Source organism: Fistularia commersonii, chromosome 14, assembly GCF_037954325.1.
Source record: "Fistularia commersonii isolate RoL2024-O1a breed Wild chromosome 14, RoL_Fcom_v1.0, whole genome shotgun sequence".
Classification (NCBI taxonomy): Eukaryota; Metazoa; Chordata; class Actinopteri; order Syngnathiformes; family Fistulariidae; genus Fistularia; species Fistularia commersonii.
The window spans coordinates 11,176,604-11,199,876 of record NC_141297.1 but is presented as its reverse complement, the minus strand read 5'-3'; the positions used below and the strand labels follow the sequence as shown (position 1 = coordinate 11,199,876).

The 23,273-nt window shown below is 40.2% G+C and overlaps 2 protein-coding genes across 2 annotated transcripts; both read left to right on the top strand.

Moving 5' to 3' along the window:
• Positions 1 to 1,893: 1,893 nt before the first annotated feature.
• Positions 1,894 to 9,263, top strand: mybl2a (MYB proto-oncogene like 2a). Its single transcript, XM_086159440.1, has 12 exons — positions 1,894 to 1,955; positions 3,542 to 3,635; positions 3,888 to 3,959; positions 4,173 to 4,265; positions 4,360 to 4,580; positions 5,189 to 5,306; positions 5,597 to 5,650; positions 5,775 to 6,019; positions 6,206 to 6,908; positions 7,101 to 7,343; positions 7,873 to 8,073; positions 8,324 to 9,263. Exons 2-12 carry the CDS (start codon positions 3,543 to 3,545, stop codon positions 8,918 to 8,920), a joined length of 2,640 nt encoding a protein of 879 aa, XP_086015566.1. The 5' UTR covers positions 1,894 to 1,955; position 3,542; the 3' UTR covers positions 8,921 to 9,263.
• A 2,076-nt stretch (positions 9,264 to 11,339) lies between these two features.
• nsun5 (NOP2/Sun RNA methyltransferase 5) lies at positions 11,340 to 14,453 on the top strand. Its single transcript, XM_086159620.1, has 4 exons — positions 11,340 to 12,513; positions 12,753 to 12,960; positions 13,366 to 13,530; positions 14,132 to 14,453. The coding sequence occupies exons 1-4, from the start codon at positions 11,589 to 11,591 to the stop codon at positions 14,322 to 14,324; spliced, it is 1,491 nt and encodes a 496-aa protein (XP_086015746.1). The 5' UTR covers positions 11,340 to 11,588; the 3' UTR covers positions 14,325 to 14,453.
• The last annotated feature ends 8,820 nt before the right edge of the window (positions 14,454 to 23,273 follow it).

Sequence of the window (23,273 nt, the reverse complement as noted above, 5' to 3'; positions counted from 1 at the left end):
AAAGGCCTTTTATAAAAATGTAAAAATCATTAGAAGTAACTAGTTAACCATGCATGATATTTTCTAACTAGGCGGCCATTAGACCTTCCAACTCAAACATTTTTTACAGAAAAATTTGACAAATCTAGTCCAAACAATCAAAGAACAAATTCCTTAAACAAGGAGATATACAAGGATTCTCGTTTATCCTGTTTTTTCAACAACTTATGATTCTTAGTACAAAGCACAATGGAAAACTTTAAACTTTTAAATTTCACATAGCTGTTATTCTTGCCTGTGAACAAATGAGTCAAAACATATTTATATACCTTGCACAAACCAATTAATTCCAACTGTAACATAGATATCAAAGTGGTGGGAAGCAAACTTGCAAATACCAAACTTTTTAATTGCAGTTGAATCTAAGAATAACAGCTGATTGTGTCCCACACTATACTTCCAGTGAATCACGTTTTACCGAGTTCTACTGCTGCAGCTCCAGCCGAAATGGGGTCAGGGGGACTCCGTTTCGTCTTAGTAATAGTACACGACCAAAAAGCCAACTGTAAAATTAATTAAAAAAAACAACAACACAACTTTACCAAACACACATAAGTTGAATTATTTACTCAATGCTATTGTGTCTGTTGTACACAAACAACTGTAGTGTGCTTAAAACAGATATTTAAAAAAGGATGAATAATAGCTTTGGGAGTGGTGTAGATTTTCCCCCACAGATTGGACTTTTGCAAATTTGGTCTCAAGGCCCCAGATGATGGAAACTGTTGACTATAAATGTAAATAAAGAAGAAGAACCACACGAGCTGGTTAATTGTTGCATTAGTTCACATCCCTGGTGTTTGCCAAAGAAATGTACAGGTAACACAGATGTTTGCATTGAAGCCAAATAAATGCATATTTAAAAGGCTCATTTACATATGTTCAAGAGGTCCATTTTTACTGTTCAGTCAGAGCATGAATGAATTGAATTCTGTTTTTTTTTTCAATTTCTCAGTGTTGCTGCTCAGTTCTACTTAAGAGATGTTTAAAACATGAAACAACTGTTCTATCTCAAAAGTGCTCATGATGTTTACTTGGCTAGTATTAGCCTAGCAATCATGTTGCAATGGTAGTTTGTAACAACCAAAATGTTCACGTATTGATTCAACCAATACTATCACAACCGATACTAATACTTGTTGGAAATACACTAATTGGACATTTTGAGAAGTTCAGCTTTGGAACAAAAGCTTCAACTTAAAGTCGGTCAAACCAGTCACCACATGGCTTGGTTCCAAGATGTTGCATCGCCAATTTGCTCTTGAACCCCTTCTATTTGCTCCCTAATTGTTTAGCCACGCGTAATCTGCAGTATGTTTTCTGCTCAATTCCGTATCTGAGCTGTTAGGTTTTGAAAACTCCAACGATGATTTTAATTGTGACTGAGCTACTATAGTATTACTCCTGTTACCGCCGAGGCCAAGTCGGGCATTGTCGTCCACATTGTTTTGCAGGAGAAACGTTGCGGCAGTGAACAAAGCCTGCCACTTAAGCATGTTTTAGGCCAACATCTGGATGGCTGTGTTACAGATGTATCTTTAAGACAAAAGTTCCCAAAGTAAGTCTGTCTTAAAGCGACTTAAAGCGAGACAGTCTTGTTGTGTCATTCCAGGGATGTCGAAGCTACTGAAACACAAGGTGTATTCCAACGCCGAATCAGTCACCGTTTATTTTGTCCATTTGAGTGATTATTCGATGTGGGATGTAAACATTTGGTTTCAGAACTGTCGCGAACAGTAACCGTTGCTCTCAATCTGTTTGCCGCAGTGTGTCATGTGCGGTTCCCACACTGGCGACATTCACCGCTAGGGGCGGTCTACTTCACATTTCACTCATCTTAACCGATCACTTTCGAACTGTCTTCACCGGACCGTCTAGCTGAGCTAGCTAGCAAACAGTTACTGCCAAGTTTAAATGTAAGTGTCGTTATTTTTGTGGCTTTTTCATTGCGATAATTCTGTTTTGAGAACTTCAAACGTCTGTCATTTGGGTGTGTAACTAAACGTCTGCTATTTATTTATTAATTCGTTTAGTTTTGTTTAGCTAAAACTAACCACTAGCTTAGCTTTTGTGTGGGTAGCTAACGCTAGCTCAGCGGCACGCTGGTTGTGCTTGTTTTATGTGATTCGTCCAACCACCAAGAAAAACGTGCGCTGTCGCGGATCACTACTGTTAGCGATACGGATGTTTGCGAGACTTTGACTCTTGGCTGCAGCAGTACTCAATCTGTATCGATTTTCTTTATGTGTCTGCTGTTGAGAGGGATGTTGCCTAGGAATCAGTTTGATTTGGAAACAGGTATGCTCTGGTGAGACAATGCGTCTTCATGTGGCATCCGCTCACATTTTGTCACATCAAACTTTATGACGTTTTGAGTTCCCGGTTAACTCGCAGGTTGTTAAAAGATAATCGTGTATTAGTTTCAATCAACGTACATACGGTACAACATAGTGCACCCATTTACTCAATTTATTTGAAAGACGTGTAAAATGAAATGTATTTAATATCGAAGTTTTTGTAGCTGCGTTCGACAAGTTTGGTCTGTGGTATTTTAGGCATGTGGACTTGTGGAAATGAAATTCAATGAGCGATCAGCATTAAGCAATCAATAATTAGTTTCCACAAAATGATACTGCAACAGCAGAGGCAATTTGATTTTCATTTTGGAGTCTGTTTAACATAAAATAATTGGACAAACAAATGTAATAAGAATAATATTTATAGCCACATATGTCTAGACATTTAAAATTTACAGCTTGCATGACTGTACTGTCAGCAGGTGGCATTTTGTTTGTTTTAACATGCATTTTCGATTTATTTGCTGCATCATTTGAATACTCAATCACACACAAAATTAATACTGAGGCTTTGGTGATAGATTCAAATGTTGTCTATCATTCAACTGGTCTCTTAAGATTTTTTTTTTCTTTTGAAAATTGTAATAATATCACCCACCTCCACATTGTATTCATTCCATTGTTTTCCAAATTATTTTATGAAAAATAATAAAGAAATCAAATATACAAAGAAAATACCTATTTTATAAAGAAACCAATATAAAGAAATTATATATTATTAAGAAATCAAAATGTCCCAAAAATATCTAAAATCTGTCGAAAATATGTAAGCTGTTTTAAACCAAATACTTTATATTAGAATTTGATCTTTAAAATTAAAACTGCATTCATGAAATAATACTTTTTTGCGGTTCACATAGATCACGCTGCACTAAATTGTTGACACTTAGATGCTTGCAAAGACATTTCATACATATTCAGATACCAGTGAAGTAAGATACCCCACGTCATTCCTTTGTTTGACTTGTTTTACATGCTTCTGTATTTCACATTGGATTTTCCATAGTATTGAGGTAAAGAAAGACTTCATAATATTGTGATTTTCATTTCTTTCATACAACATTCAGGTCTTGTTTACATCAGGCTTGTGTAAACTGAGATGTGTAATCTTCTTGAGTTGTTTTTTTATCACTGTTTGTTTGCAGTATGGAAGAAGAGGGGGGTGGTAATCTGTGCATTGATACTGAGTCAGACAGAGGGGACGGTTCCAGGTGTAAAGCCAGTTGGACCCAGGAAGAGGTTTGTGAAGAGGCCTACTGGAATTTTCCACTTGAACATATTTTATGTTTTACACTCACTGTGTCTTGAGTGTTGATTTAAGGTGCCTTAAATAAAATGTATTCTCATTATTTCCATCAGTCACAACTTACCATTTAAACTCATTTATTGACATAAAGTGGAGTAATGATTTATGGTTACAGTTACTTTTTAATGTTGTATTATTAAACACAGCTCTAAATAAAGCATAAACTGTATTTTCACCTTTTGTAGGATGAAAATCTTAAAATTCTGATCAACAATTTTGGGAAAAAAGATTGGAAAACCGTTGCAAGTTTTTTACCAGTAAGTGCTCCACTTGTCTATGTTGCTCTGCAGTTTGCATGAAAGTTACACAGACAACTTCTCGTTGAAATAGTATGACACATATGAACATGATTTGTAATAAGAGATGCTTGTAACAGAAAATGGTTGAATAAAAAATAGACCATGAGAAGTATAACACACAAAAAAGCAACTTTGAAAGTATAATGTAAAAGGTTTCTATTGCAATGACAGGGACGCACAGAACTTCAGTGCATGCAGCGTTGGAAAAAGCACCTGAATCCTAATGTGGTCAAAGATGCCTGGTCCTCAGAGGAGGACAAAAAGGTAGGTACACAGTATAATCTAGAACACCCCCCCCCCCCTAATTATTTACATTATTAACTTGTGATCTCTTGTTTCCTGTCTGGGGTCTGTGAAGATAATAGAGTTAGTGAGCAAGTTTGGAGCGAGGCGCTGGTCTTGGATTTCCAAGCAACTGAAAGGACGGCTTGCAAAACAGTGTCGAGAGCGTTGGCTCAACCATCTAGATCCAGAGTTAAACAAGAGCTACTGGACCAATGAAGAAGATATTATTATATACAAAGCTCATTCCATTCTTGGGAACCGTTGGTCAGAGATTGCCAAACTACTCCCAGGAAGGTGAGTGAGACATTATTTTTTTATGGGTCCTGCTTTGCCCTGAAACTCATACATGTATTGATAGATTGCATACACCATGACATGATAATGCAAAATCTTGTTTCACTGCTAGTCGGGAGATCTGGTTAAAACTTATGTGAGAATGAGCCCGACACAATTTGAGAAAATTGCTTTACCTTTTCTAATGTACACAGGTAAGTTTATTAATTACACCTCCACTTAAAGAGCACAGTGCTATGCATAACAAAATTACATGAAGAGACCAGGACCCTTGAGGAAGCACATATGTTTGGTAGGGCTAGAATAGTTCACAAGCTGACATTGAATTTGAAGTGATGTAGCTTGTAAAATCTATACTTGGCTTACAAGTAGAACATTGTTATTGCCAGATCTACACATGTATTTTTTTCTTATTGATACATTTTCTTTCAGTGTATCTTACGGCATGTAAGATACATGATTTAGGTTAACTTGTAAACTTATTTACATTCCTATGAATTTGCTGAAATATTTACAAGCTGGAGGAAGGTGGGAAGTTATATTATACCACTGCCTGATTAACCAGGGGTCAGACAAAGATGTCAGTTATATTTTCATCTTTACTCCAGGACAGACAATGCTGTGAAGAACCGCTGGAACTCTAATATCAAGCAAAGAGCTGAGATAGGCCTTTTTGAAAATGATGCTGACACCATTTCCCTTGATATTCAACAGTTCACAGGAGAGGTAAGGCCATGACTTTGTCAAATCAGAAAATTACTCTTTTCATTGATGGTCACTTTGGATTCCAGAAGCAGAACAAGAGGGGAAACAATTAAACTGTCAAAAACACATTACATAAGGCCGATGACATGCCTGCTCAAATTTCTTAAGCTAATAAAGATAATAATGTACAGCCAGTATACTAACCAGTAATTTTTTGGGGGGTTTTATGAGTCTTAAAATAGATGGTATGTGTGTTATTACAGTTTACAGCTTAGAGGCGACTGTGTAATGATGATAAATTTGTGCTGCAGGTGGACTTCAAGTGTGATGTTATATTAGACACTGATCCAGTAACTCCTGAAGTGGTAAGCCTGCTTCATGGCAATTTTACTGGGGCTTGCCTTTATTACATTTGAAGGGGGGGGTCACTCTGGTTTGGATGCATAATATACAGTGTATGTTTTGTTTATATGTTCTGCTGTCCCAAAGGTTGTCCCTGGCTGTGAGACAAAAAAGAGGGAGAGTCAAAAAGTCAAACAGAAGACAGCTGTCCAGCCTCCAAAGCCCCTCACGTTACCTGCAAAGGTGTCCTCCCCCAGTCCCTCCTTACCCCCGAGCTTGACCTCTAGTCCTGGTTCCAGCTCGGGTACTGCACCAGCAGTCATGCCAGTAAACCAGAAAAGCTTTGCTGATGCAGCATTGAGGATGATAGCTGAAGACATGCTGCCACTGAGGTGACTCTGTTACCCACACTAACTTTATCCTTGCGCTGTTGTCAACTTTCACATGAATTTGTATTCTTGTGTCAATATTAATACATTATGAAATTATACTTCATATGAGATAATGAAAATATGGGAAATGTATTAACAAGAACGATTTCTAATGTTGAATGTCCATATTTTATTCTCGTTTTAAAGTTTTGTGGAAGGAGCAGGCTTCAGGTCGTTCATGAGCATGATCAACCCTGAATATAACCGTCTGTCCCAGCGTGCCATACGGCTGCAGCTGTACGATGAGGTGGAGAGAACCATCAAGCCTCAGCTCATCCGTGAACTAAAAGCCAGTCTTGCCAAAACTGAAGATGGAAAAGGCGCCATTCATGTCACCTTTGACTTATGGGCTGGGAATCAATCCAGCCAAAGTGAGGAGCCTGTCGTCATTGTGCAACTCCATTTTATCAGTGACTCTTGGCAAATCCGCCGTCCCATTGTGGCCTTTCGCCAACTCTGCCACAAAAACCTCAGCACTGCAGTTGCGAAGGAGCTTGAAGGCGTTCTTTTGAGCTATGGCATTTTTGCAGAGAGCATTGGCTATGTCCTTGTTAACTGTGCCAAGGAAGCCCTAGCTGCGAACTATTTGTTCTGCGACTACAAGATTATGTGCTCATCTAATAGAGGCGAACCAGATGGAGATGACTTAGTGGCCTTTCTGTCAGACCAGATGTCAGAAACCGAGTCCCCCTTTTCTGAACTGCAGATAGGGACCATGACCAGTTGTGTTGCCAAAACACTGCAGCTGGTGATCAAGGAAGCACTGAGGAACTCCAGGGTTGTAGAGAACCTGCTCTCACAGGTCCACAACGTGGTAGCTTTCTTTAGGAGTAGTCCGTACTGGAGTGAGGTAAGACAAAAAAGCTTTTTGGAAATTCATATTCTATTGTATCTTTTGATTGTCAAGGCATATGAAGCTTATTTGTTAAATAAAATATAAATGATGTATCAAGAAAGTGAGTAACAGCACCAAGGTGATATATTAATTGAATTTCACTGTATGAGTAAGTTGTGTGTCACATGTTTTTCTTACTCTGTTTAGGTTTTATTGAAGGAGTGCAGTGTGTCGCTATGGCCGCCCTCTAGTAGCTGTCGCTGGAATTCAATGATGATGTCTTTACGTCGTATAGTGCAGGAATCTACTTGGAGTACGATCACAACGCTCCTGACCCAGGCCCGCATGGAGGCCAGTGACACAGCCAGTGCTCCACCTCTGGTCATGGTCAAGAGGGAGCAAGTAATTGACATCTTGGGTCTCCTTGAGCCATTTCAGGAGGCATTGCAGGTAAACTATGAATAAGATGAGATGAGAAGATGAGATGAGATGAGAACAACTTTATTAATCCCGAAGGAAATTGTTGTGCCAGAGTTTCAAGTAAAAAACATAACAGTAATAGATAATAGTAGAAAGGAGGAAGAATAAGAAATATAATGAAATATTAAATATGAAATATGAATTGTCTTAACTGTTAGCAGTAACTACAAAGATTGAAGATTCCCTACGGCTGAGGGAAGAGGAATTAAAAAAACAATAGAATAGAGGTCCTTCTTGTATTCATCACATAATTATTTTGGGATGATATTTTAAAAACACAAACCTTGGTCCACAAATAAATATTAAAGTGAGCATCATAGTTAGAACTATGACAAGTTCAGCCAAATGTAGTATTGTGGTAAATGATATCAAACAGACCACCACTGGTGATGAATGTCTAGAATTTGGTCATGCTTGAATTATTATTTACATACATGGATAGAAATGTGTGCTTACGGAAGGTTATAAGCAGATTTCCTTTTTGTTTCTTTGGCATCAGGTCTTACAAGGAAATGGTGTGAGCATTTCATGCATCATACCATCTCTCATTAGCCTCGATAAGTCTCTGGAGAACCGCACAACCAACTACACCCACTTCTGTAAGGCCATTCGCACTGGCCTTCGCACACACTTCCAATCCCTGGTCCATCACAAGCACCTCGTTACTGCTACTGTGCTTGACCCCAGAAACAAATTGAAGGTAATGTTTCAGGGAAGAGTTGTGGCTGGTTTTTGTTTGTTTTTTATACTACCTTTGTAGGAGATGGTCCTTTAGGCTAATGAACTAAAAGCCTTAACAGATGGCAACAATGTCATATAATGTAATATTTCATAATACAGCTGTAACTGTGGTTGGTGCAGATTATTTTGCTTGCTACAGGGCTCCTCACATCAGATACAACACTCTGAACACACTGTATGTTCACTCTGACATGTCTTTTTTTTTTCAGCTATTTCCTGAAGCCAAACTGGAGGATGGGATTAGTTTTCTTGCACCACCATCAAAGCATCAGGCCCGCATCATTGTAGAAGCTGCATTAGGAAGCACAGAAGCTTCTGTAGCTGCAGCTCGAGATCAAAAGAGTGAAGTCTTGGAAACAAAGCGAGACTTTTTAGAGGAAAGCTCAGCCAGACCTCTGATGGAAGTATCGAATGGAAGTTCAGTCAACTGTTCAAAGTCAATCAAAGCCAATCAAAATGACCTCAAGCGCAAATCCAACTTTAGTGGCCCTCAGCCCGCTGTAAAGTACACAAAAATGTCTGAACTTGATGCTTACCTCTCAGAGCCCCTGTGGGAAAGCAGCTCTAGTTTGGTTTACTGGAAAGCTGCTTCCAGGTTCCCCAAGCTCCAGGCCATGGCCAAGACACTGTTGGCAATACCAGCCACCTCAGGTGGCTTTGACCGACTCTGTCCAGTGGCAGCATGTATTGTGAGAGCCAGGAGGAATCGCATTCCACCGCACACAACGGAGAGACTGCTTCTTTACAAAGACTCTTTAAAGTCAAAGATGATTAAAAAGCCAAGTGGGATCACTAAACCCAAATAGTTACCTGAGTGCCTGGTTATTCGATTCTAACAGAACCCCCAAGTATTCAGCATGTTTTGCAAACAGAAAGAATAACTGCAGCCCTGTCACCCATAAAGGACATTGAAAAAATTCAAATTAACTGAATATATCACTAAATAAACAGCTTTTTCAGCTATTTGCAGTGAAATATATTACAGGCATACAGATAGTGTATTCTTGACAAACATTTCCCACTGTGACCTGATGAAACAGTTTAGTGTCAACCACTGAGCTGCAACTGTTCCTGCTACAACCCCCTTTGCCCTTCACACAGGAGTTTAACTTGATCGCAAAATAAAGATTAAAGGAAAATGCAAGATTGCAACATGTCATTGCATAGTGTGAGTCGGATGAGTGACATTTTTCTTGAAACCAAAAAAGATCAGTCAATTTTTGACTGATCTTCATGAATTGTTTGAATGTCTGGCTTCATTCAGATACCTATCGATACCTCTGCCTTTTTAAATATTAACTTTTAAACAAACTTTTCATCAATCAACATGTTGTACAAGCTATTATTGTTGCTGCTAAAACAAATCATGAACAGCAATTTTTTCAAGTAAATGGAAGTGTGAATGCTGGCCTGTCCAGGGGCTACAATAATTTTTTTTATAGTAATTACAGACATTTTCATGTTAAAAAAAGCCCTGACAAGATGTTTTTTTTCTTGTCACTTTTTGAAAGTTATTTATCATCTCTGTGTTTTCAGCATTGCTTTCCCTGTTTAAAAAAGAGGCGTTAAGTCCTAGAGCCTTGTTTTTTAGAGCTCTTTATTGGATGTTTATACTTGTGAATGGCAGTGGTAAAATAAAAATGCTGGAAAGGACATGTTGTCAAAGCCAAGGTGAAGAAATTGTCCATTTGACTGGGAAATCATGTGCTGCTCCTTGGCTTTAAGTGTAAGAAGACCTCTGACAGTAGAAGTTAACATTCTATAGGGTTAAGTGATTTACTTGTAATAGTTCATAATTCAACACTGGTTTATAGCCTCATCTTTTTCAGAATACAGGTGTTGGCTCTTTTACTTGAAAATGACTGCTTCAAATCGTCAAATCGGTTATGTCTCCCTTTGGAGAAATACAAGTAATGTATTTGTACATTTAAGAATAAACTATTTTTCCTCTTTATGTTACAGTTGTGGTTAGTGGTTCAAGCTTGGTCAAATCCCTACATAGTCAAAGGAAATATCTTTGAGTTAATATGGAATTGAAGTAAAAAAAAAATATATGTTTAGCGTTGACTGAATCGACAAATATTTTTGAGAAGCCATTCTACTCGTATTCAAGATGTTGAAGTTGTCTTTGGGAGTGCCAATGATGGATAGGATCGGGAATGAGAATCAGCGGGACAGCACATGTTAGATGTTTTCGAGAGAAGGTCAAAGAAGGTAGACTGAAATGGTTTGATCATTCACACAGGAGGCAAAGTGAATATATTGGTAGAAGGATGCTGGGGTTGGAACTACCAGGCAGGAGGTCTAGAGGAAGACCAAAGAAGATTCATTGATGCAGTGAAAGAGGCAGTTAAGTTACTTGGCATGAAAGAAAAAATGCAAAATAGGGTTAGATGAAGGAGGTTGATTTAAGCTTAAAGAACCAATCGTCAGAATGGCAGCACCATAATGTAAATAAAGTAGCTAAATAAAGGAGCTAAATACATCAAGTTTACAGGTTCAGAGAAACTATTTAAGTTTTTTTTATTCTTTTTTATTGCATAACGTGATTTAAACAAATGATAATCATGTTTTGAATGTTTGTTTTAATTTTCAAGCTGAAATTTACAAAAATACAATATCCTGTCACAGAAATGTCAAACAGTCGGACAAACTCAAAAATGGGTTAAAGACAAATTTCCATCGTCCCCAGTTTCCTTCTCAAGAGATGATATAATATTTGGTTTACTTTTAAGCAACAAAGGAGAAGAACTATGTCTGTTATGTTAGGCCTGGCCAAGTTCTTCATTCACAAAAACAGAACGCAAAAGTGTTCTCCGAATTTTAAGTTCTTTATAAACGATTTTGAATTATATAAAAAATCCTTAAAACTTATGGAAAATCCCAAAATGTCTGAGATTTCTTGTGAACCACCAAGTTAAATTCATATTATTCCCCCTGCAAGTTTATTTTTTAAATTTTATTTATCCCTTCATTTATTTATTTTCTTTTACTTTCTTTTTCATATAGCATTAAACATCTCTCACAAACCTTTGACACTGTTAACTTATACAGTTATGTGATTACATACAGAACGAATGTCCTTGTGTCCTTTGCTTCCTCATCCCCGGTTGATTCATTGATATTCGATTCTACCTTGCCATGCTTATTTGTACATATGTATATCTATTTATACTATTTATGTTCAATAAAAGAAAAAAACAGTCGGTTAAAAAAAAAAAAACATACAAAAAAAAAAAAAAAACAGTCGGACTTTTACTTCCGGAGTCACAACCCTACTTCCGGTTACATGCACATGCTCGCAATGTAGACACGTTGTTGGACACAAACAACAGCGTTCCCGTCTTTAATTTATAGGTTCGTATGACATAGGAGGATTCTTGACGCAGCCACCGACGAATTCGACCGCTTTACAAGCCTAAAACCAAACGCTACGATATTTTGCTCTGGCTTGTCAGACGTCCGGACGCCGCTATGGCTTTGTACCTGAAAGCCGCGGAGATCCTGGAGAAAGTGGAGAAGAAGCATGCTGCTCTAAAGACTCTGGTGTATGACAGCAAATTTGCCAACATCAAACAGCTGTTCGCTCTGGTTTCCGAGGCCCAGAAGTACTCTCCAGTTCTACTGGAGATCATCGAGTCCACCAAGCTGCTGAAACACACCAGGCTGAAGCGGCACTTAGCCCAGGTGCTAGTCTACGACCTGCTTATTGGGCAGGGGCTCAAGTGCGGCGGCACCTGGAAGGTTCTCCTCATGAAGCAGCGGCCTCGCTTGCAGGCGGCGCTGGCCCGGCTGAAAGTGAAGAAGAAGGTCAGCCGCAACGAGGACCTTCTCCCGAGCAGTGTCCGGCAGTCAGACGGGGACCAGCTGCCCCGGTACGTGCGTGTTAACACGCTGAAGACCACCATGGAAGACGCAGTGGACTATTTTAAAAGGGACGGCTTCTCCTACCTGGGCGAGGCCTCCAGGTTGGATGATTTAACCCTCAAGGGGAAAACCTTTATAAGGGATCTCCACCTTCCAGATGTGCTGGTCTTCTCCCCCAAAAAGGACTTCCACGACCACTCCCTGTACGGAACCGGCCATATAATACTGCAGGACAAGGCCAGTTGCCTCCCTGCCTTCATCCTTAACCCTCCACCTGGCAGCCATGTCATTGATGCCTGTGCTGCCCCTGGTAACAAAACCAGCCACCTGGCAGCTGCCATGAAAAATAAAGGCAAGCTGTTTGCGTTTGATTTGGATGCAAAGCGACTGGCCACCATGTCCACCCTGCTCCTCAGAGCAGGGGTCACTTGCCATCAGCTTGCCAACCAGGACTTCCTGAAGGTGGACCCTGAGAGCCCTCAGTACAGAGATGTAGAGTATGTCCTGTTGGACCCCTCCTGCAGTGGATCAGGTACAGTGTCCTAATACTGGCCTGCTGTCTTCACACCCCCGTCAGAGGGATCACGAAATTAATTCTAACCTAGTGTTTCAACAGTTAAGAAATCTGAACAGTTTTGAGTTTAGAAAGGCATTCACGCACAATAATTCAGTGTAACCATTTGGAATACAGGAAAAAAAGGTCCAGGATACATTTGGAATATGAGAATTCTGATCAACCATAATTTGTGTGGGTGCATGTATGTGTTACAGGTATGGTGTGTCTCGAGGACAAAGTCTCCAGCGACCAGGAGAAGGATGAGGTTCGTCTGGCCTCCTTGGCCGCCTTCCAGCTACGGTGTCTGAACCACGGCCTCAGGTTCCCTCGCCTGAAGCGGCTCGTCTACTCCACCTGCTCCGTCCACCGACAGGAGAACGAGGATGTGATTGCGGCTTCTTTGAAGCAGAACCCAGGCTACAGGTTATGCGCTTACTTCATAGTGGCTGTTATTTCAGTGCATCTCTAAATGTTGGTCCCTTGGCGCCCAAATAAATGTTCCACAGATTTGTGAATGCCACGGGCCCAGGAAAAGTTTGTACAGATACTGACTAATCGCACACAGAAAAAAAAACAACCATCTTTTATTTTAAATATGCCTACTCATTACTTGTAAATTGTTTTTCTGTCTTTGAGTTCATGGTACTCACCAGCTAATCAACCAAAACCAGCTTCCCCTCAAATTTTTTTTTGGGGTGTTTATTAGCCCTCATTTTTCACTCCGCCTTAAAACATGTCAAGTCCTATAGGCCCAATGTCCTGATGCTTCAGTTGGTGTACTTTTTACGCCTGAGTGTAAAGCTGACATATACGGTGTGTCCCTTCCAGGTTGCTTCCCATCCTACCCAAGTGGCCTGAAAGAGGCCTGCAGCCATTTCATCACTGCCTCCGTGCCAGCACCTCCGCCACCCGCACACACGGTTTCTTCGTGGCCTTGCTGGAAAGGCACAGTGAGGCTGGAGGTCTACCACAGGAAACAGACATCCAGATAAGGTAAATTCAAGGGGTTATTATTGAAACATAAACTTCACATTTTACAAGTTATTTAAAGATAATTGCGCTCTCGACAAATAGTTGCGGACAATTTTACCTCATGTCTCAGAACGTTCTCAGTCATCCAAGTCATAGTTAATCGCTGTCAAATCTTGTGGCAACTGGACTTTTTTTTTCTCATGGATGATAGCTAAAACATTTTCAAGACAAAAAAAAAAATGATTCTAGTTACCATCACACGATCCGACAATCATTGATTATATACCTCAAAATCAAATATATTTTCTCCAAGATTATAACACAGTGATGATCTATTTATGGTTGATGTGTGTGTGTTTTTAATGATAAAGGGATGTTTGTTATATGCAGGATAAGTCCTATTGTCCTATTTTTAAGAATGTTATCAGTTAACTAATTAATTTAAAATCAAACACAGATTTATACTTTTGCTTTAATCAATTTTGATAGGTCCTACGCCCAACTGAAATCCCTTTTGATTTCTTCTCCCGGGGCTCCATTAGAAGAAATTTTGGCTACAGATGAGCAAATGTCTCCCACATAAAATAGAACTCTGGGTGTATTTTGATGTTTCTTGTCCCAGTGACCCCCAGGGGACCCCCAGCAGTGCCTCCACCTGTGAAAAGAGACCTGTGGGAGAATCTGAAGCTTCAGAGGCTGAGGACACACTGACGCATGATGCGGGACAGATTGAAGGCACACCAGGGAAGAAAAGGAGGAGAAAAAGGAAGCAGAAGAAAAAGAAGAAGACCACCACAACAGCAACAGGGGAGTGATCTGAAAAGGCAAAGCCTGCTGCAGCATATCGGCACAACTCACGCTTTGACAAAACTGATCTGCTGCAGTGTCACCAGGGACGTTAACGATGACGTGAAATTTGATCTTGTCATCTGCGTATAATCTCTGTAAAAGTAAAATTTTTTTTTACCCTTTCTGCTGCTCCTTATTGATGCCTTCCAATACCCCATATTGACCACTGTAGGCACGCAGTATTAATTGAAGTATTTGTGCACCCCCTAATACATAAGTACAAGGGCATTCCCCTCCTCCTTCATACCAGTTGCTCTCCCACAGGGGGCAGGTGTGAGTTATAGAAGCTGCTAATCTGCCAAAGAGTGAGCTCTATTTCCAGCCAATTAACATGCTGCAACAGCATAAACCCTTCATTCACTTAAATTGCGTTTCAGGAGATTTGTTTTTTTTTTGAGAAAAGCACGTTTTTAGACATCTTAACGCATGTATTCTGTAGTGTTGTCTGGTGCTTTTTGCAGATGATGTGGTTCTGTTGGCTTCATCAGACCATGACCTCCTGCTCCCACTGGAAGGTTTCACAGCTGAGTGTGAAGTGGTTGGGATGAGAACCAGCACCTCCAAATCGAGACCATGGTGCTCAACCAGAAACGGGTGGAATGCACACTCCAGGTCAGGGAAGAGGTTCTGCCCCAAGTGGACGCATTCAAGTATCTTGGGATCTTGTTCACGAGTGAGGGAAGGATGGAGCGAGAGATTGACAGGCGGAATGCTGCTGTGATGTGGACTATGTACCGATCTTTCCCGGTCAAGAGGGAGTTGAGCCAAAAGGCGAAGCTCTCAATTTACGGGTCAATCTACGTACCCACTCTCACCTATGGTCACGAGGTGTGGTTAGTGACCGAAAGAACAAGATCGCGGATACAAGTGGCCGAAATTAGCTTCCTCTGTAGGGTGGCCGGATTCTCCCTGAGAGATAGGGTGAGAAGTTCAGTCATCCGGGAGGATTTGGAGTAGAGCCGCTGCTCCTCCGCATAGAGAGGAGTCAGATGAGGTGGCATCTGGTCAGGAAGCCTCCTGGACGCCTCCCGGGAGAGGTATCCCGGGCATGTTTATCTGAGAGGAGACCACGGGGAAGACCCAGGACACGCTGGAGAGACTGTCAGCAGGCTGGCCTGGGAACACCTTGGGGTCCCCCCAGATAACCATGTGGCGGGGGAGGAGGAGGTCTGGGTCTCACTGCTCCGGCTGCTGCCACAGCGACCCGACTCTGGATAAGGGGGCAGCATGGATGGATGGTGCAAACGTAGAACTAAGAACAAATCAAGAAAAATATTCCTATTGTCAGATATTTATGTTCATATTTAAATGGTCCTGCCTGATCCTCCCATTTAGCTTTCAGGACTGCAGACCTCGTAGTCCAGCTTCCCCTTAGGCCCCTGCAGCAGCGTCATGGCCCTGTGTCAGACTGGCCGGACCGGACGGGATATGGCAGGTGTTCGGGCTCTGAGGCCTGGTACAACGTATGTGTTGTACCTGGACGTTTTTAGGTGAGCACCCAGATGTAAGTTTTGTTCTGAAGTTAATGGTAAAGGAGTTGCGAGTCTTTATTCAACAAAAGGTAACAACATAAGACACGGTGGCAGTGGGAAATCCGAACACTGAAGAACTTAAATTGATTACTGATGAAAAAGTGGATTCGAAAGAGGAAGCTAAGGGCACATTCAGACAGCGACAAAATATCATGGATGCAATCGGGTTGAAACCTTGGATTGGATTGGAATGCCCGGCCAAAACTTGGGAGACGTGGAAAGAGGAGTTTATGGTGATATCATGTTAAAGGATTCTAATGAGAGAACAATGGTAAAAGTCCTCAAATATCTGGTAGGGGATATCCCTGGTGAGAGTGGGCTACACTCCTGCCAGGCGAGCAAGACGAGACACTGGACAAATTAATAAAACTGTTTGACAAGCACTGTAATCCCAAACCAAATGAAACCGTGGAGAGGCCACATTTGTCTCCAGAGGAGATCAATGGAAAAGAAACCATTGATAAATATGTTACTGATTTAAGAGTACTTGCAGACACTTGTAACTAGAACTGTGCAGAATCCAAAATTCACACATCAGAGGGCGCTTGTTGCGTGAGTCAGATCTATCATCGGAGAAATGCATTCAAATACTAACTCAAATTATGTATGAACAGCTAGACAGATCAGAAATTGTAATAATGACAAAAAGACAGGAGGCAGAGCGAGAGGTGGCAGAGATGAAGATGCTAAGTTTCTCTTTGGGAGTGACTAGGATGGATAGGATCAGGAATGAGTCTATCAGAGGAACCGCACATGTTAGATGTTTTGGAGAGAGGGTAGAGAAGCTAGACTGAGATGGTTCAGTCATGTACAGAGGAGGGATAGAGAATATCTTGGTAGGTGGATGCTGGAATTGGAGCTGCCGGGCAGGAGGTCTCAAGGAAGACCAAAGAGAAGATTTATGGACGTAGTGAGAGAGGATATGAAGGTAGTTGGTGTGAGAGAGGAAGATACAGAGAATAGGGTTAGATGGAGAAAGTTGATTCGCTGTGGTGACCCCTGAAGGAAAAAGCCGAAAGAAGAAGAACATGCAGCACACTTATGAATGGAAAATGTAGCGATGGAAAAAATAATTGAGGTTTCAAGACCAAAATCAGAAGGAAATTACTGATAACCTAGTTAAAAAGTAATTCAAGAACAAAAATGTCCCTGAAAATCTGTAAAAATCCACCCGGAAAACTGAAATTTAGCAATAATTTATTAGGATTGGAAAGAAACAGATACACACCTTGAACATGAAATATAATTTCCCAAAAAAGAGCAGCAGAAAATTACCTGACTGAATGAATTAGCAGTAAATCAACCACAATCAGTTGGTGATTCATTCAGAATTTAATCAAAAATCATTCCTGGTATATTTTTTTTAACATTTCTGAGGTGAAATTATTTGAAGTCAAAGGGAAGATCAATAAAAGTCTGAGAGAGGTGTGAGAGGAGGATACAGAGAATAGGGTTTAGATGGAGAAGGTTGATTCGCTGTAGTGAGCTCTGAAGGGAAAAGTTGAAAGGAAAAGAAGAAGAGGAAGAAGAATGTAATAACTTGTCATAAAAAAAAAAGTTTTAGTTAAAGTTGATCTTTTAAGTATTTGACTTCATGGGAAATGAATCATTCTGTTCTACAACAATATTTTGACTCAAGGTCACAAAAACAAACAATTATTTTCAGTGAAAATAACTTTTATAGGGGATGCTGAAAATATTTTGAATAAAAAAAAACATCCTCATGGAGCAAAGATGTTCTGACACAAGAGGGCGCTGATGCACTTCAGATCACTATCGGCCTCCACCAATGAGGAATATTTCAGTGATGTTTAGCTTTGATACACTAAGAACCAGTGTAAGAGAGAAGGAAGAAAATAAACAAATTCCTCCTCAAGTTTTACCTTTGTGTCTTGGTTATTGTTAAGTAAAGAGGTCACAATCAGATCAGAGCAAGTTCTATGAAGTTTGATTTGGATCATTATTGAGAAATAAACTAAAATTATCAAGAAGTCACCTGTGAAAGAGAAATAACCCTTAAATTGGTTCAAAATCAACCTGAACCTTACTGAATATCAGGTGTTAATAAGTGGGAAACAAGCAGAGAATCTTTTGAAAAGTCCTCAAGAATTTACTGTAGAAGAAAGAGGGACATCACAAAAAAAAAATCGTACAAGAGATGGCATAAAACACAATTCAAAAAATTATCCAAACTGACCTCAATATCAGCAGTAAATTAGTAAGTAGGTGTGAGGTGTCCAGCATCCCGATACATATCATCATACATATCAAATATATATCAGAATATAGGATTGGTGATATTGCAAATCTACAAGCATTCAAAAATAAGTAATTTACTTTTTAATCTATTTGTTTTGAATCTAATATATAATTTTGCTGTATTTCAGATAGGTTTAAATGTGCAGTACATTGAACTTCTGAAGAAACTTAACATATGCACACCTGCAAGCATCAGAAATGGCAAACACTGTCTTTTTACTCTTCTCAAACACACACATATACACACAAAAACACATTTACATGTACAGAGGGACCCAGTGGTTCTTCCATCACCATTTTGTGTCTAACCTGTTGTGACAGTCTAATAGTATTGACATTGGTCCCAGCAGTTCACTTGGAATAATTCACTTCTTTCTCACCCAACCTGCTTTCTTCCTCTCCTTCTTCTATCACTCTTTTCCTTTTTGTCGAGTGTGAAATCAATGCGTCTTTTTTACTCCTGTGTCTTTTTAAAATAAGAGGCGGTCCAGATTGCAAATAGACAGTTCTAAGATAAAGCAGAAATCAGATGTCGAGTACAAATGTTCTACAATGTTGGCACTTTTTTGTGATTTCTAGCTGAAATCCGAGTCCTTGGGGGTCTTTGCTCAGCTCTTCGGAGTCTGACCAAATATGTGCAACACCAGGACCAATTGACTGCAATGTGTGTTTGGAGGAAGATGTTGCTTTTGTCAGGTTTTCTACATCGTCTTATCTACAACTGCAAGAGAAACCAGTGAGTATGCAAACAAAGAATTGACACAATGAAGAGATGAAAATGTGACCTGCAGGTCAATTGAAAACCTGATCATTAAATGGTTTGTGTTTTAATGAGCCACAGCCTTTGTTTTAGCATTGAAAGGTAAAGCAGATGCTGATGAGTCTTTCTGTGCAGATGCTGGAAAAAGCATCACATCGCTCCTCGACCCGAACACAGGTGAAGATTCTAGACCGTGCGCAGTTGCGCCGTCGGGCTCACAGAGATCGGAGTTACCTGGATGCACTTGGACACCTGTCCAACCTGCAGCAGGAGGGACTCATATGTATGTAGCCTGAAACATTTCATTTTTCAATTATTTTTAAAGGAAATTATCACACAGTTAGTCAACCTGGGCCATTTTTTTGGTTGTTTTATAGCTTATTTGGAATGTAACTAGTTAACTAATGTTGATCTTTGTTTTTTATTCATATTGGCTTCTTGTCTGCTTCATTAATGAAATGTTTCATGTTTTCAATATTTGAATTAAGTTTTAGCCAAATGTGAGACTTTTAAAGCTGTGTGGGAAACAATGTATTGTTAATGGATGTCTTTCAAAGTGAATTGTCTGTACAGTGTATGCATTGTGTATTATCTGGAGTAATAGCGTTTTGTTGATTTTTTGTTTTCAAAATATTTGCATGTCTTTTTTCCAAAGTTATGGAAGTGACTTGAGTAAAGTAGCTATAATCCCCTTTAATAGCCAAGACGACATAAATGAATTACATATCTTTAACACATTACTTGAAAATCCTCAAAATTTGACATTAGAATAAAGAAGAAATGAAGTGAAAATTAGAGTTGCATTCAGTAGCCTTTAAATATTGAAGTCAAAGTCCAACTACAATCACACAAGTATTTATGCTGTATATCTGACATGATTTTTCCAACACTACCAACAAAACCAAGATGTCAGTTATGACCGTAACTCATCCCGATTATGTTCCTCGCTGATAAAAGTTATCTTTCAAATTCACACCGTCTCAATTCTTGGCGCTATTTCACCTCAATTCATTTTCTTCAACCCAAGAAGCCTCTTGTTTTGGGAGGAATTTTTTGTAAGTTCTGTTCCCTATGGTAAGATTTATAAGCGTTATTTTTGGCTTCAGAAAACTGTTGTTCCTTATCCAAACAGTTGTGCATCTACATCCAAGCACAGGTACAGCATTTACAGCCAAATGTGTTTACACTCAAAAGATCAAATACATGAACCATCATACTTGAACAAAGACAACATGGAGTACAGATATAAAATGGAGGATTACTAAGATGGAGTCAGTCAGTGTGATTGCATGCTCTGCTCTGCCCCCTCCCATCTTTGCTCCATCTTTCTTTTTTTTTTTCTGTTAACCTTCTCCTGTACTGTCTGCCCGCTTACATCTCTGAGTGCCATCTACGCTCTCGTCACTCCCTCCCTTTTCTGTTTTTTCTCTTTTTTTCCTTTCAACCTCGTCCTCTAATATCATCCCCTTCTCACTGTATCCTTTGTTTCTACTCATGACCTCTCTCTGAATGACATTTACTCCATCTGCCCTTCTGTCTGCTCTCTTCTCCATCACTTATTCCCCTCCGTGTTCTGTTTCTCAGCGGGACGTCTGCTGTCAATGCACTATCCGGTGAGGGTGGAGTCTAAATCCAGGATGGAGCTTTGCACAACCTTGCTTTCGAAATTAAACAACTCGAGTAAAGCTATTGGTGGCTGGAACCTTTTCCAGGACATCCTGTTCATCCTGGAGAGTGTTGCTAGTAGACATGTATGCTCAGTAGCCAGAATGGCAACAATGGGGGAATAAATTGTTGATAGTCTGCAGCTCCAGCCTCAAGTTGAAGCCGATGACAGAAAATCTGTCCGCCATTGATGCAGTCACAGGGCGGTCCAGGGACCTCGTGGTGCTCATGGGCGACTGAGGGGATGATGAGTGCGTGAGTGAGTAGGTGGAGGGTGGGGGCAGTGGTAAAGTGACCAGATGGAGGGAGGGGGATTTAAGTGTGGAAACATGTCACCCAATTTAGCCCTCAAGTGAGAACAACGAGTGACGAAAACCATTTCTAGTGTCCGTTTAATTTTCTCTATTCAGTTCCTCCACCGACAAAAGCAGCGTCTGATGAATCTTTAGCAAAATGAGGAGGTTTTATATCATGTGTTGGTGGAATTATAGTCATAATCCCAAATGATAAATGAAGAAAAATGCCCTCATTCAAGCCCCAGTTAATTTTCCAAGAGCTGCACAAACACAATAAGAGTTAACATCGATATCAGAATAATCCTCTTCTAATGGGCTACTTGTGATTCATTCTTTCACTCATGAAAAAAAAACTGTATGACAGATGGCATCTGGCCATCAATTCACTTTTTCTTTTTAATGATAATTAAAATAATGTGGCGAAAAAACACCAACTTTTTTTTACGTTGGAAAATCGTCAGCCATAGCACAATAAAAACCTTTAATATCTAGCCATGCGGAAATCCTGTACACTATCTTAAAAACCAGTCTCTTCATATAAAAAGACGATAGTGTCCCTTTGATTGAACGAAGCGCCACAAATTCACTTCGGAACCGGAGCCTGTTGGGGCTTGTGGCGGCAGATACTGTATATATCCTTCATCTTTCATTGACCGTCATTTGGGCAAACCAAATTTAAAAAATGTATCACAAAGCCAATTATTTTTCCTTTGTGTCTGAGAAAATAGCCGTGAGGCTGTGAGTGATAAAATTGAGGGGGAGGGGGCTCAACGATGTGGAAGGATGCGAGGAACCTTGTTGCCATCTGGCTTCATAGACAACAAGACAGTAACTGAAAAATTCAGCACAAGTCACTTATGCTAATATTACCGAATTGTGAGCGTAAGAGTGAATGTATAATGTGCGTCTTTTTGAGGTGTGTAATAATGAGTGTTTCTCAGGTTTCAGTTCTAATCTCTGCTTGTACTGTATGCACTTTAAGATGTGGAAGTAGCACCATTGACATGTGACAGTTGATGTTTGAGCTTCTTCACATGGTCACATGTACTATTGTGTGTGTGTTGACGAGTCAGTGCACTATTGGGGAAGAATCCATATGACAGACGAACTCAGACATCTGCATAGATGGTGGACAGAAAGACACGCCCAGAAGCAGTGTGCATTAACGTGCAGTCTGTCACTCCAGTCCTACCTCTCTCTCTCACACACACACACACACACACACACACACACACACACAAAACACAGCTGACACACACTGTCCAACTCAAACACCAGACAGGCTCCTGCTGTGCTATAGGAGTAGGGTCAAAGTTCTTGCTTGATATCACATCCAATCGTCCCCTGCTGCTCGCCTCCCCATTAGGGGTCCAAGCAGAGGTATAGTAAGGGGAGGTCAACCCACCTTTGTCCTACATAAACCTAGAGGTGTGATAAGGAACCCCCTTGGCTCGGGATCTACACCCAGCATTTATGCATTGTTTTTATGATATTGATTATGAAAGCTGTTGGGAGTATACAACAGTAAAAGCTGTTCAGTGTCCCATTTCTCTAACAAAAGAAAAGCAAATTAAAAGGGCCGGAGACCTGAGGGGATATAAATAAATCTGACGGTCAGGTTGCAAAAGAATCAGACTTATTGCCTGTGAAGGTTCTTATTGTTGGAGGTCTTGTCTTAGTCTTGGAGGAAGACTTGATTTGAGACTTATGTACAAGGACCTCTGTGATTTCGGTGTGGCAAATGATTCAGTAGCTATTGTTAATTGGCCGAAGTGAGTCCTGCTAATTTGCAAAACGTTGCAAACGTTTGCAAACCTGGTAGGACTACAATTGAGAGCAATATTTACAGTCTATCACACAGTGACATTCTGCACTGTGCATCAGTCTGTGTACTGTGTTGTAAAGTATTAATACATAATAAAACGAATGAGTAGATTTATATATAGAGAGAGAGAACGAGTACACACGCACACACACATGCACACACACACACACACACACACACACACACACACAAACACACATATATATAATGAATTTAACATGTGGAGAGCGTTAAGAAAAGCATAAAGGGATAAGAAAGTCCACAGAATTGTCTGAGTCTGCAGAAATTTAGAAAAAATTAGACTGAAGTGGGTAATATTGGTTGTAGTTCTTTTTCCTGCAGATGCTAGTTATTGTTGGTTCAATTGATTGTTAAATTGCATTGAGCGATAGGTCTTAATTTTCTATCCATCCTTATCTAGGTTGGGTCACAGCAACTGCACCTTCAGCAGAGAGGCCTAGTCTTCCCTTTCTCTGCCAACTTCATCCAGCTCTTCCCGGGAAATCCCAAGGCAGTTGGGAGACATTGTCCCTCTGGCGTGTTCTGGGTCTTTCCCGGTGGCTCCTCCTGGTCTCCCG